Genomic DNA, 15,491 nt, shown 5'->3' on the forward strand with positions numbered 1-15,491 from the left:
TGGTGAAGAGGAGCTTCACGATTTACCGGTCAATCTACGTTCCTACTCTCACCTATGGTCATGAGCTGTGGGTCATGACCGAAAGGACAGGATCCCGGATACAGGCGGCGGAAATGAGCTTTCTCCGCAGGGTGGCTGGGCGATCCCTTAGAGATAGGGTGAGAAGCTCGGTCACTCGGGAGGAGCTCAGAGTAGAGCCGCTGCTCCTCCACATCGAAAGGGGCCAGCTGAGGTGGCTCGGGCATCTTTTCCGGATGCCCCCTGGACGCCTTCCCGGGAAGGCTGGAGGGACTATGTCTCCCGGCTGGCCTGGGAAGGCCTCGGTGTCCCCCCGGAAGAGCTGGAGGAAGTGTCTAGGGAGAGGGAATTCTGGGTATCCTTGCTTTGACTGCTGCCCCCTCGACACGGCCCCGGATAAAGCGGAAGAAAATGGATGGATGTATGTATTATCACGTATTGGCTGGCAACTCAGAAGTTGCTGCAGGGATTGTAGAATTGGAACGTACTGAAATGTCCTTCCATCACTCCGATCAAGCACATACTCTACAGCAGTGGTTCTCAACTCTGGCCCGCGAGATCCATTTTCCTGCAGAGTTTATCCCCAACTCTGATATAAAACACCTGAACAAGCTAATCAGTGTCTTTACAAAAGATGCGTTCAACTTAATGCGGCGCTGTGCAAATCTGTCATCGTATGACATTTAAGTACCGCAAAAGAGATTCAAGTGCAGATTGTGCGGTACGCATTTGAATCGCTCTCGCTGTACTTTAATGCGATAAGCCAAACATTCTGCGCAGCCCAACATTAGGTTGAATGCGTCTGTTCCTGAAGTCACTGATTAGCCTCTTCAGCTGTTTAATCAGAGTTGGTGCTAAACTCGGCAGGAAAGTGGATCTCGCGGGCCAGAGTTGAGAACCACTGCTCTACAGGCATTTAGAAGTTGTCAATGCATCTTTTTGAGAGGGATGTTGAGGATGCCTCCTTGTGGCTCTTCAGAGAACTCCCAAGTTTTAAATGAACAAGGACAGTCTGAATAAACCCAAGGATAAGGATGACGAAGTCCAAAATGCCTATGATCAAGCTTAAAATGCTTGAGAAGCTCAGAACGCTTGGCTTTGGTGACACAGAAGTCTTTGCATTTCCACATTGAGTTACTTGCCAAAGAGAAGAGTGGGGTAGAACATAGAAGAAAAAATACATTACAAAACTGATCCTACAAAGCAATAATTAAAAGGTGCAAATTACTTACATTTTTCATGTGCCTGGATTATTCAAAACCTGCCCTGAAGAAAAGTTGTTCAGCAGTAAAGTTACCCCACCCTACAAGAGACAAAGAGAATTATGACATACTGGCTACATAACGTTAAATCTAAACAGGCGACTTCTTTACAGGGTATGCTGGCAGACGCGATATTAGGGCTGCAACTAACGATTATTTTAATAATCGATTAATCTGTAAATAATTTTTTCGATTAATCGATGAATCGGATAAAAACAGAAACCAAGAAAAGCATTCATTTCCAACCCTTTATTCAAAAACAGAACTAAAATCTTTAGAAAGTGCACAATCATGTTGCTCCTTGAACAGCCCTGAGCTGTTATAAAAATAATAAAATCAAATAAAAATGGACTAACACAAAAAACATACACATGTATGCTTTACATCTGCCAAATATATAGACTTTTTTTAAATAAAAGTGCCACCTGAGCTGCCAGAACAATAAATAATTTATTAAAACTAAAGAACAATACAAATCAGAAAACTTAACAGGATTTGTTTGAATGTAAGAACTTGTTCTCTACACTACACTGCAGACAGACACTCGCAGATGCACACACTCGCAGACGCACACACTTTTGCAGACGCACACACTGACAAACACTGACACACACACTCTCTCTCTCAAATTCACTTGAAGCTTATTCATTCAATTACTACCATCATTGTAGTAAGTGCAAGCTTCATTTATACACCACATTTTAACAAAGCTTAAGATGACCAAGAGCTATAAAAGAACTTTAAAATTAAATTAAAAAGTACAACACACACAAATATATTTGTCAATAATAACCTATATGGGAGAAAGCACAGAATATACACTGCAAAAATTGCTTTTCTAACTTAGTAGTTTTGTCCTGTTGTCAGTCCAAATTTAAAAAGAAATCTTATATCAAGAAACATGTACTAGACACATGAAAAAGCACAAGAAATTATGTCTTGTTTTCTGAAAAAACACCTCAAATTAAGTGATTGTTTGCTTAAAGCAAGAAAAATTATCTGCCAATGGGGTACAAAAATAATCTTAATGAGATATAATTTCAAACAGAAGTTTTAAGCATCAATTAATTTTCTTGTCTAGTAATCTTGATTTAAGATTTTTTAGATATTTGGACTGGAAATTAGACAAAATTACTAAGGAAGTTTTGCAGTGTAGCTATACATGACAACAGATTTATAAATGAATGGTCCAAAAAAGGCGAGTGAATAAAAACGTGTCTTTAGTCTAACAATGCAAAGCGCAAAGTAACTACACCACCCCTGATTATACTGTTATTAACGAGCTATTGCTAACTTGTGATGCTTGTCAATCTGGATAACGAGTAAACATCCGCACCAGGGACATTACGTTCTTCACTTCGAAACGGAACAAAAGTAGGATTCTGTAGTGACTTAACCTGCTGTTGAACTCCCTTCCTCCTCATCACAGACTCCAACATGTTTGAGTTTCAGGTGCTGGATCATTGCCGCGTTGCTCCCGCCATGTCGCGTTTGCATATTTTGTAGTTAACACAGTTTTTCTGTTTATTTAGTGTGAAATGCTCCCGCACCTATGATGACTTGGGTCGCGCTGATTTCTCTGCCTCCGTCATGTATCTTTCCTCCGCTCGTTTTTTTATTTTTGCTCCGCCCTGTATATGAGGCGCCGAACTCTGCTAGCATCAGTGCGCGATAGAGACCGAGTGTGTTTACTTCGCTCCGCGCTCAAATAAAGTTTTTTTTTTAATAACCAAACGTCTCCGCGTCGCGCGACACAACGAATCGATAATGAAATACGTTGACAACTTTTTTTACTAATCGATTTTTATCGATTCGTTGTTGCAGCCCTACGCGATATGTTAAAATGTTTTGAGGCACGTCACTTGAAGACGTGTTTGGGCCTTCATATGAAGATATGCGTTTCCTTCACTTAGCTTGAGTTAACGTTATCACGAGTTAACGAGTTAATCATTAATGAGAGACGTTAGCGTTTGGAAGACACTCTTGTACCACACAAGTTACGTTAAGCAGAGCTAACGTTAAGTGTTTGACAAGTACATTGCGAACGCAAATTTCATAAAAGGGAAATAATAATGAAGTTTCATAATAACGTTAAGCCCATACGAAGCGTCTGGCACGTATTTTCTACATGGCGCGGTGTACACACATGACGCGCCAAATTCACATTTTGACTAGTATCGCACTCCAGCATACCCGAAACAGCACTTATACTATCAACCCATATAACCTCAAGGAATTTACTTGTATTACTATTATTTTATTTCCACTCACTTTGACTTCATAGTGATGAGGGAAACTTGCTAGCCGAGATAGACCCGTCCAACTAGTAATACTAACAGTATGTAAAACAGCAGTATATCATAAAAATATGTAATCACACGTAAATGATGCTAATAATACACCCAATCGTATCTTTAGAATTATTTACCGATTTTATAGATTCCCGTTTATCCACGCCCTGTTCAGCCATGCGAAGTAACAAGATGGCGGAAAAATGAACGTCCTCACGCTCCACTGCCGATGACGTCAGACGTCACGTGATGGGAACGCAATATTTTTTATTTGAATTAAAGACATTTATTTACCTTACACTAACAAGACTTAATTGTAAGACTTAATTGTACTGTGCGTATTAATTTTGTATTTATAAACGCATACATTTATATATTTCAGAAAAATATAAAGATCATGTGTTTATAAATACAAGTTGAAATGCACAGTGCACAGACATATATCATGTAAATACAAACTTTTATTTTGGATATGGAAATTCCTATTAATCGTTTAACATCTCTATGTTTTTTTTTGCTGCTGTTCAGTGTAGCTGCAGTTCTTATATGTGGGTAAGATGTGGAGTTCACTTACAGTAAAAACCTGTTGATATGGAATTTCCCACTAGGAGGAGTTGTTTTATTAGGTAGAGAATAATCATCTGAGGTCTGTTTATTGTGGATGGAAAATGGGTGTGGTATATTTGATTTGCAATCACTGAGCAGAGTTGCAGGACATCCTTTGACTGTTAAATTTCTGTTTTTGTAACGCCCTCCTCTGTGTTACTAACCCTAACCAACTCTCTACCATCCTCCAGTTCAGACATAAAGTTAAGACGGGAACAAGATCCAACAATTATGCTGATTCGTAATAATTTCCTTTATTTATTTGCTGGAATGACAGTGGTTGGGTATGTATTTCATTTCATTAAAAAAATATATGTAGCAGATTTACTCATGTCTGTTGATGGGATGTTACGTATAGGTTATTTCTGTCGATTATATTGTTTGGATGTTGAATTATATGATGCTATGTTGGCAATGATACTGTTTCGTAGATATTCATGTGGTTTTAAGATAGTGACTATATTAATATACTATTAGTCAACAAAAAAATATCCGTAAACTGTCTCAATGACTGATTGCGAGACTGGTCTCTTTAAGCTATGACTGATTGACAGACTGGTCTCCTGAAGCTATACTTTTTGTCTATATAACGCTTTTTTCTGACAAAACAACAATATTTGAATCACATAATTATAACTCCACCTCATAATAATCCAGAGATTGTTTTGCTGAACTTTTATTCCAGTTCTTATACTGTGAAAATTCTTTGCTGCCTTACAACTTTATGTACATTTTTAATGTCACTTCAGCACTTTTTACATCACTTAAACACATTGTTTAATCGTATTAACATATAAAACGTTAAAAGCATATGTTTAAGTAAATTAAACATTTAAACATATTAAACATTAAAAGCATAAACATATAATAAGCAATTCATAAGAAAAAAAAATATTTTTAAGGACCTACATTTCACTGATGGTTGTATATTCTATATCTTGATAAATTGAAATGACTTGTAAAGCCAAGTCGATCGAAAAAAATGTAAGGAAGTAAAGAATTTTTGGTTTCACTTTATTTTATCGGGCCTGTGTTACAGTGTAATCATTAATTTAGTGCGTAATAAAAATTAACTTGTGTTACCTAAAGGGGAAAGTGTGAAACATGAGCTGTTTTTCAGTTCACCTGACCATCCAGGCTTAGCACAATAATGGCTGTAAGCAAATCTGGTTTTGACAATCTTGGAAGCGAGACTTGGGTCAAGCTCAGAGCTACCCGACTGAATTAGATAAAACAAAATAATTTACATAATGGGAAGAGTCGGTGTTTTGAAGGGATTCCAGAAGAGCTGTTGTAAGAGGAATGTAGGGTAGTTGTGTCATGAAACTCAAATTGAGACATGGCGGGAGAACCCAAGTGCAGGCAGACACAGACGGTATGATGTAAACACTGATTTATTAAACAATGACAAGACTATAAAACACAGGCAAAACCAAAACCCACGAAGGGGAAAAACTAACAGAATATATATATTACAAAACAAGAACACGGACTAACTAAACTAACAAAACAAACACTGGGAACAAACGCTAAACTGACACTTACTAAGACACGTGGAAATAGGGAACAGGAACAATGACTTGGCACATCATACTGGAACGAACAGCAAACATCAAACAGGAACAGCAAGAAATGCACGAGCAACGAGACAAAGAAACATGAGGACTCTTTATAGGCAAGGTAATTAACAGAAACTAGGAAACAGGAGGGTAGGAATGATCACGCGACTCGGGGAGAGTATGGAAGACCGTCATTGTCAAAAACATCTCTCCCCACACAAAACCATCAGGCAATGCCATGGCTCCACTTGAGACAAGAATAAAACATGACATGATAGTGGAACCATGACATAAGCCCCCCCTTTAATGAACACCTCCAGGTGTTCACCAAGGGGTAACTAACAAGACAAGACTGGCGGGCAGCGACCTCCGGCGGCGGCTGGGCAGCGACCTCCGGCGGCGGCTGGGCAGCGACCTCCGGCGGCGGCTGGGCAGCGACCTCCGGCGGCGGCTGGGCAGCGACCTCCGGCGGCGGCTGGGCAGCGACCTCCGGCGGCGGCTGGGCAGCGACCTCCGGCGGCGGCTGGGCAGCGACCTCCGGCGGCGGCTGGGCAGCGACCTCCGGCGGCGGCTGGGCAGCGACCTCCGGCGGCGGCTGGGCAGCGACCTCCGGCGGCGGCTGGGCAGCGACCTCCGGCGGCGGCTGGGCAGCGACCTCCGGCGGCGGCTGGGCAGCGACCTCCGGCGGCGGCTGGGCAGCGACCTCCGGCGGCGGCTGGGCAGCGACCTCCGGCGGCGGCTGGGCAGCGACCTCCGGCGGCGGCTGGGCCGGGCTCGGTGCCGGACGGACCGTCACCTTCCCACAGCGCCCCCCCAAAAAATACTTGGGGTTTGACACCACCGGACTCGGGACCACAGGACTCGGGGAACCCGGAACTGTTGCCGGTTGCTGAACTGGGCGACAGGACAGCAATTTCGGCCTGGGACGTCCTCCACGTGGCCTTCTCCTCCCACTACGGTCAGTCTGGCCCACGGCTGACTCAGCCGGGCCAGTGGGGAACCGAGGGAGTACCGGGGAGGAGGACTCCCGCGACGTCGTCCTCGAGTCTCTAGCCACCCACTCATCTTGGACTCCACCAGAAGGGCTGGCGACCGTGGAGCTCGAGCCAGAGGGTACTGACTCCCCAAGGGCATCGGCGGCCAGGACGATACCCTCCGCAGCGCTCGACCGTGGGGTGAAAGTCCCATGTGGAACCTCACCCCCGGGATCGCTACGGTTGGCCACGTACCTGACCATGTCCGCAAACCCCAAGGGAGCCAGCAGCCTCTTCTCTGACGGTGTGAGGCGCCGGGTGAGGCAGCAGTTGAAGATCGTCTTCAACTCCTCCTCACCAAACTCGGTCACCTCCGCCACCGCCGAGAATGCCCTGGCGAACTCCTGGTCACCATAATTCCCCTGGCGGAATCCAAGCATCAAGTGGGCCTGGCGAGACCGCAAGGACAACGTCGTACCGTCCATGCTGCCTACTGGGTTCTGTGTTGGCTCGTGCATTCTGTCATGAAACTCAAATTGAGACATGGCGGGAGAACCCAAGTGCAGGCAGACACAGACGGTATGATGTAAACACTGATTTATTAAACAATGACAAGACTATAAAACACAGGCAAAACCAAAACCCACGAGGGGGAAAAACTAACAGAATATATATATATTACAAAACAAGAACACGGACTAACTAAACTAACAAAACAAACACTGGGAACAAACGCTAAACTGACACTTACTAAGACACGTGGAAATAGGGAACAGGAACAATGACTTGGCACATCATACTGGAACGAACAGCAAACATCAAACAGGAACAGCAAGAAATGCACGAGCAACGAGACAAAGAAACATGAGGACTCTTTATAGGCAAGGTAATTAACAGAAACTAGGAAACAGGAGGGTAGGAATGATCACGCGACTCGGGGAGAGTATGGAAGACCGTCATTGTCAAAAACATCTCTCCCCACACAAAACCATCAGGCAATGCCATGGCTCCACTTGAGACAAGAATAAAACATGACATGATAGTGGAACCATGACAAGTTGGCAGCTTGGAAATGATTGATAGGATGATATGATCAGACTTCTTCCGAACTTCAAATAAACCTTTTTGTGCTTAACTGGAACTATATTTCAGAGTATACTCCAGTACAAAAATCTACTCTTGTATTTAAGATTTACGAAATACAGATTTCAGACAGCATAAATGGCAAAGGCATTTTAATGATATAAAGTTGTTACTCGATTATAATGTAAGAGTGTTGAACATACGGTGGTGTGAATATGTATTCGCCCCTTTATGGGATTCCTTTTGTGCCAATAAGTACGAACGCGAAACAAAAAAAACCCAAACAAAAATAAACAACACGAAAGAAGAAATACACTTTGAAAACGAAAACAATGAACTCAAATTGCAAACTTTTAACATACTTTCAAAAAACTGCATTCATCATCAAATGTTTTCTAATGATCCTTTTCGAAAATCATTGTTTATGAATACGATGCCCGAGATTTCGTTTGCGCTTCATTATTTTTCGTTTACGCTGCAAAAAGTTACGTTCGGACTTTGGGCACAAACCTCTCGCGTGGGCGGGAGTTAACAGTGCTTTACTCTCATTGGCTAGTCAGATTTTGATCGACAGGTCCGTGACCTGGAAGTGGAAGAAGTCTTAGTGGCGGCGCGCAACTTTAGAAAGCGATCTGGAGGTGGACGGTGAAGTTACTTGTGATTAGTTACCTTTGTTATTAAACGGGTTTTCTTGCTACAGTTTGGATTGAAATGTACGGAGCCCGGCTAGTCTTTTTGCATAACCTTACATTTTTAGAAACATCTACTATTCATTTACATTCTTAACAAGTAGTGCTGTTATTTTCCTCAAATGCGGTCAATTATGTAAATGAATAAAAGGAACCAGTGTTTAAATACATTGTACAGAATACTGTCTAGTAACTCTGTCTTTCTGTCTCTCTGTTTACCCTTATGTGTTAAAACTGTTAAGCGCAGATTGTTTATTCCTTATCATATGATATGGACTGATTTGATTTAATTCAATATTACTTTGGCTTGAGTCTACCTTATAAAGAGATCCTTTATATATTTAAGTGTCAAACACAGGATAACTATTAGTCTAAAGACACTCAAAAAAATCCTGTGTAGAAATGGACTATTTGGATTTATTGACAACACAAAAACAGCCCAATTAGGGATATCCAGCGACATTTACGACGTGGAGATGCTGACCCACTTGCTGGAGAGAGGAGCTTCATCTATGGCAAAAGCAAAGTTTCCAAATTTAGGGATATATGACAGAAGTCATTCACCTGATGTTTTATATGTCCCAAAATAATCTGAAAAGTGTTTAACAGGAATACAGACCCTCATGTCATTTAATTTCTGTTATACAAAATATATACATTTTGAGAAATGTGTGGTGTCCTTAACATGGAAGGCTACTATTACTTCAAAAACTAATAATAACCATATTAATTATTCTAATTATTATTATACAATAAGGGCAATGTATTCTGGTTATCAACATTCTTCAAAATATATTTTGTGTTCTGCAGAAGGAGGTCACATAAGTTTGAAACTATATCTACATGTTTGTTTTGATTTTATGACCAACATAATTTCACTTCGATTCATGCTGTCCTTCGTTAGGAATATTTTCATGTTAATCATATTGTCTGGCACAAAAGTATTTTTATGCTTTAATAAGATTTCCTGTGTCTCAGTGGTAAGAACATGGCGATTGGTTCGATCCAGTATATTGCACAACGTCAGAAACAAATGTATAATATAATGCAATGCTCGTCGCTTTCAAAGCATCAAAAATACTTAAATTATGTAAATGTTCTGTTTGAATTCTATTATGTATCGAGACAAAAACATGATCTCTATGTATGTTTCCTCACTGGTAACCGACTACCTTGCGAAGCTTATAGTTTTTTGTAATAAAAGTAATCACTTGTTTTTGGGGATTGATTATTGGCAAACCCATGGATTTTACTACGGTAACCATGTTCTAAACAGTAGTGAAATAAGGGCTGTATGCTTCGTGCAACATTTTAATAAATCCATGATTCTACGTTTAATAACAAAGGTAACTAATCACAAGTAACTTCACCGTCCACCTCCAGATCGCTTTCTAAAGTTGCGCGCCGCCACTAAGACTTCTTCCACTTCCAGGTCACGGACCTGTCGATCAAAATCTGACTAGCCAATGAGAGTAAAGCACTGTTAACTCCCGCCCACGCGAGAGGTTTGTGCCAAAAGTCCGAACGTAACTTTTTGCAGCGTAAACGAAAAATAATGAAGCGCAAACGAAATCTCGGGCATCGTATTCATAAACAATGATTTTCGAAAAGGATCATTAGAAAACATTTGATGATGAATGCAGTTTGTTTGAAAGTATGTTAAAAGTTTGCAATTTGAGTTCATGTTTTTCGTTTTCAAAGTGTATTTCTTCTTTCGTGTTGTTTATTTTTGTTTGGGTTTTTTTATTTCGCGTTCGTACTTATTGGCACAAACGGAATCCCATACCCCTTCCGGATTTTTTGTTTTCTTGCACATTTGTCATGCTTAAATGATTCAGATCATAAAAAAATGGATATTACTCAAAGAAATCCAGATTATATACAAAATGCGGTTTTTAAATTATGGTTTTATTTATTAAGGGAAAAACAATCCAAACATTTCTGACATTATGTAAAAAAGCAATTTTCGCGTAGGCATGCTGTTTCGCTAGCTGGATGACGCATAGCGTGGGCAGGAGCATAGCAAGCTTTTCAAAAGTGCGGAGGATGGATGTGGTTCGTTTGTTAACAATAAAAACAGAAGGCTCAAAAGGTATAACATAAAAGATATAAAAAGCTTCAAATTTAAATGAGTGATACTAGAAAAGTCTAAAAAACACACTCGGAACACACAGAAATTAAGTAAAAATAATAATTTATTAATTTGATTTTTTATTATTATATTCATAATTTTAATTAATAAAATAAATACACTGTTTAACAATGACAATTTGTCTCTCGTCCTCGTCAATTCCCTCCCTTTTTCATCACAGTTACGTTATACATTGCATGCGAAATACATAAAAGAATAGCTAGCTGCTGAACAATATTCCAAATAGCAATTAACATTAGTCTAAAAAACGAAATTGAATACAGAAAACACTCGACATCGGAGCATCTTATCTGCTTTTTCTGCAAATAAAGGCAAAGAGAAACAATATTTTAATTTGACACTTGGGAGAAATATTGTTTGTAATTCACAGAAAAAATAAAGATAATCACTTTACATAAACACATACCTATAATCGGTAAATTCAGAAACACAGAAAGTGGTCCTTGTGACGGTCCCTTAAAGGCCACGTTATCCGCGATCGCATTTTTCAACCATTAGTATGATGTTACTGTTAGAGCATAAATAATACCTTCAAAACGATAAAGCTCACAGTTTAGAGCCATGATAGAGATAAGGTCTCAATCACTAAGCATGCGTAAGCACAAATTTGTGAGAAAACTGCGTACGAACGCTTTCAGGAACAAATCATGATTCACAAAATCTTTCGTACAGAATTTCATTCTAAATATAAGAGAAAAGATAGGAACCGTTGAAAGCACAAGTACGCAAAAATCACCAGTCTCTTTCCTTTTCTTTTCATTCCCTCTTTCTCTCTAACACAAAATGAGTGTTTCATCTCAGGATAATAGTAACATATTTTAAATAATGCCCTTAAAGTTGATAATTTTGCGCACCACTGTTCTGTGAATAATTTATCTTTGTTGAAACAGTGTCACCTGCTGACAGGATCAGGTACTGTTTACCAGCCCTAAACAACGAGCACTTAATTACATAAATGTGTAAAAAATCGGTAATATGCCACGAACCGCATCGCAAAAACATATTCAAAGTCATATGATTATAATTTTATTTTTGAAATTAAAGTTCTAAATCTTCAAAAAGATGAGGGGCTTTTGGCAAGACATGATAAGGGTCTTAAAAGAGAAAATAGCCTAGCATTAGATCACGAAAATTACATTTCATGCAGTGTGTTATGTTGCCGTGTTTGAAAGTAAGCAGTCTGCCAAGTTGTAAGTCCTAAGGTGAATAAAAAACTAAGTTATTGGCTTGTAAAACTGGGAGTCGACTCTTAATCACGCAAACGAGACGTTTCTCTAACTGCCGCGTATCTACGTCACTAGACATAGTCCCCGCCTACGTTTTGCTGGGACTCCCGCAAAAAATTCACTCTCCTCCCCCAAAACACGCTCACTCGTTCGTGATGCGTGTGCCGTCTGAAACATTGTGTTCTACGTTGTGAAACTAAGTGCGTCTTATATAAACTACTAAAGGAAGAACTTCTGAGGAAACAATGTTTACAATTAATTTCCAAATGACACCAAAGGAGTATAACCCCAGGGTTTAACTGTGCAGACGTCATTTCACAGAAGATTGCTTTAAACATATCCTGCAGTGAACGTGCCAAGATTATTGAAGACTATCCTTGAAAGAGGGGGGAATAGCAACCTTATTTGGACCTGTTAGCTCCACCGAATCGCAACCCTGTAGGCCTAAGTGTGACTATTTATTTTTGTCTTGACATCAAGAAATATTTGTGTACCTTATGTCTGTGTTTAGCAAATGCATTTAATGCTGACGTTAACATGTACCGTTATGTCTAAGGGTATTACAGTTTGTTTATCTATCTATGAACACAGCAAATTTAAGTGTTCAATCTATTATCTACTATCGTCTTCGGATGTTTCTTCGTCAGACTCGGACTTAAACTGGTAAGGTGAAATCCCTGCCATCTCTATCTATACACTGTATATATAATGTATAATATATAACCTATACACCTTATCCTGCAATGATGGTATGAGTTTCATTTTCGACACATAATGAAAGCTGTTACAAATTCAATGAATGGGAAGAAAGAGACGGGAACTGGCGAACGTTCAACAACTTTTAATGAAAAATAAACAAACCACAAAACGAAAGTAAAATGCCGGCAGCTCCCGCACGGTCGACTCCCGGATGCCATACCCGTGCAACGCGCAGCTGACACTCATTATCATCACTCGCTCTTGTCCCGCCTTGCTCGTTACAAACGAATCGTTTGACAGTCAGTCAAGAAGAAAGGTAAGAATAATTACCTATTATTACGACATAATAGTGTATTTACATAAACCAAATGTACATAATGTACATAAACTTGTTGTTGGACAATCCATAAACCAATTTACTTACTCTTTAAACCCCAAAAGCCCCACAATGGCAATGCCACTGCTAAGAACCCTAGTCACAAAACAGATTCCAAAGTTTCCGGAGTGAATCGAGCACAATACTGCGTCTATACGCAGTGTTGTGCAAGTTACTTCCAAACTGTAATACATTACAGATTACTTGTTAGGGCTATTTAAAAGTAATCCATTACCTTAAAATATTGTTGTCTCCAAATTGTTATACCATACATGACTCCTGTTTACATTTACATTTAGCAGACGCTTTTATCCAAAGCGACTTACAAAGAGTTCAGGGAGCAACAAGCAATATGTCATAAAGGAGCCATAATACATTAGGTGCCAAAACAAAGTTAGTGGTTTAAACAAAAGCTAGACCACTACCTGTTGAGAGAAGCGGCCACACAATGTATCAAAATAATCTACTCTATTTTTGTGTTTTAAAAATACTAAAAAATACTTTTACCAGGGAGGGAGCAAAAAATTCGTTGTCCAATCAACAATAAATTCCTCATTCGCTTCTATAGTATAAACTGTAATCAAATAATGTCTGCTTCAAAAAAAACCTATAAACTTTTTGTGACTGTGGAAAACTGTGAGGTTTGTAAAACCACCTTGACGAAGTGAACCCATAACCCTTTCTAAGTGTGTCAACGGTGCTTTTGCAAACCTCAAAGTTTTCCACAGTCACAAACAATGCTACAACGAAACGGTCTCTCTCTGAATAGTGCTGGTCATCGGACTTTCATTTGCGACACTGGGGGTTCCTTCTCAATATCTTCTTTTTTCCTCAAATAATACGTGCTGCTCATAGCAGCATCAACAAAGGTGATGTCTGGAGTCCTCTTTGTCATCTCCACAGCTTCACAGTTAGCATAAATTACAAAAAAGTTGAATCTTATGATTATTAAACTACAAAAAGTTCTAACATTACATGACATGCGCGCTGACCTTGTAATGTCAAGTTAGCAATACATAAGACACACCGTTTGCACATGCTCAAAAACTTTTATCTGTTAACGTTAACATTATATCATTTGAAAGACTTACGTTAACAACTGAGCTTAAACAGCATAAGTCAATCAATCGTTTTTATAATATAACAAATTAGAACTAAATGTTTTTGGCATCACGTATAAATAAAACGCATATTTCTCATTTTATATATATATATATATATATATACACAGTATTGTTCAAAATAATAGCAGTACAATGTGACTAACCAGAATAATCAAGGTTTTTAGTATATTTTTTATTGTGTAGTGTATTTCGGGGAAAACTATGAGTTTGATCACAGTAAAAGACGTATAAGTAATGATGACTAACTATACCTGTTTTATACACTTAATACACGGATTCGGCAGACCTGATAATAGCGACAAACTAAATTCACTCGTCCAGCGAGTGATCCGCAGATCGTATATCAAATCTAAGAAATATTACTTTCCTGGCCTTGGAAACATAACACTCTTACTGTATGTAGTACAGTACCGCTCCAGAAATTATAACGAAATCAAGCAGTTTAAGTGACGTTAGTATGTGATAAAATAACACAGCAACAGTTTAATTGTGGATAACACAAATGCGGGTTTATTTACTACACTAAAGGGGAAACAAACGACTGACTAACAAAATAACGAATGCTAACAAACAAAACCTGAAACATAAATGCAGTAAAGAAAAGTAAGAAATAGACAAAGGAAATAATGGCAGTATTACAAAACGGCTATTCACATCTGCATGAACCATCAGACAAATCTCCTTAAAAAGGGGTTACGCTTAAACGCAGCTGTATAGAATAATTTCTAATACTTGCATTGGTCTCCTTCGAGTGTGCCTGGACAAGGTTTTGTGCCCGTGGAAGGTGGTTCTCAAAGTCTTGATGGTTTCGATCCTTCGGCTTCTCTCGGGTAGCCGGATTGGCGGATGAAGTCAGAAGCGAACTTTGCCGAAGTAATTTTGCCGAAGAGAATCTGTCTCCGAAAAGAGGCAGGACTCAGGAGGTGGTTCGAACAGGAGCGCGCGAACACGGAAGAAACTGAGCACTGTTTGCTTCTTTCAGAGATGATTTAAGCCTAAACAGATTCACGCCCTCAGAACTGGGTTATCCAATGTGATGAGTCGATTTTGGAGGGGAATCCAGGGTTCTTTGTTCTGGACATTAGCTCATTTGCATTGAGGGTCACTTATAATCTGGGCTGTATTAATTCATGAAATATGATATATTGAGTATAGTGTGAAATACATTTCTATGGTGTACACCATCTTTTAAGGAATGAAAAGGGAAACATTTGGATATAAAACAAGCCATGATTATAAGTACATTGACCTGAAGTTTGTATAAAAACACAATATAAAGAGAATACACTTAAACACACATGCTTTTGAGATTACAAGCGAGGCCGATTAACATGGGGACAAAGATACAATGTGAAAATGTTGGTTTAAACCCGTTTTAAACTATTCTTGTGTGGTTAAAGAAAAAGAGGGAACATTCAAACTAGTCTGACCA

The 15,491-nt window shown here is 39.5% G+C and overlaps 1 protein-coding gene and 1 long non-coding RNA gene across 2 annotated transcripts in view; one reads left to right on the top strand and one right to left on the bottom strand.

The window, feature by feature from the left end:
- Positions 1-677: 677 nt before the first annotated feature.
- Positions 678-3,656, bottom strand: LOC130414156 (uncharacterized). The gene is made up of 3 exons (XR_008905582.1): positions 3,552-3,656; positions 1,251-1,321; positions 678-1,155 (listed from the first exon to the last, which is right to left on the bottom strand). It is a non-coding gene; the product is annotated as an uncharacterized LOC130414156 (long non-coding RNA).
- A 714-nt stretch (positions 3,657-4,370) lies between these two features.
- The window catches only part of LOC130414144 (globoside alpha-1,3-N-acetylgalactosaminyltransferase 1-like), a 108,183-nt gene continuing 97,062 nt past the window's right edge, over positions 4,371-15,491 (top strand). The window contains exon 1 of the mRNA XM_056739884.1: positions 4,371-4,461. Within this exon, the coding sequence (XP_056595862.1) occupies positions 4,409-4,461 (53 nt within the window). The 5' untranslated portion in view covers positions 4,371-4,408. The remainder of the gene's footprint in view (positions 4,462-15,491) is intronic.

This window comes from Triplophysa dalaica, chromosome 2 (genome assembly GCF_015846415.1).
Source record: "Triplophysa dalaica isolate WHDGS20190420 chromosome 2, ASM1584641v1, whole genome shotgun sequence".
Classification (NCBI taxonomy): Eukaryota; Metazoa; Chordata; class Actinopteri; order Cypriniformes; family Nemacheilidae; genus Triplophysa; species Triplophysa dalaica.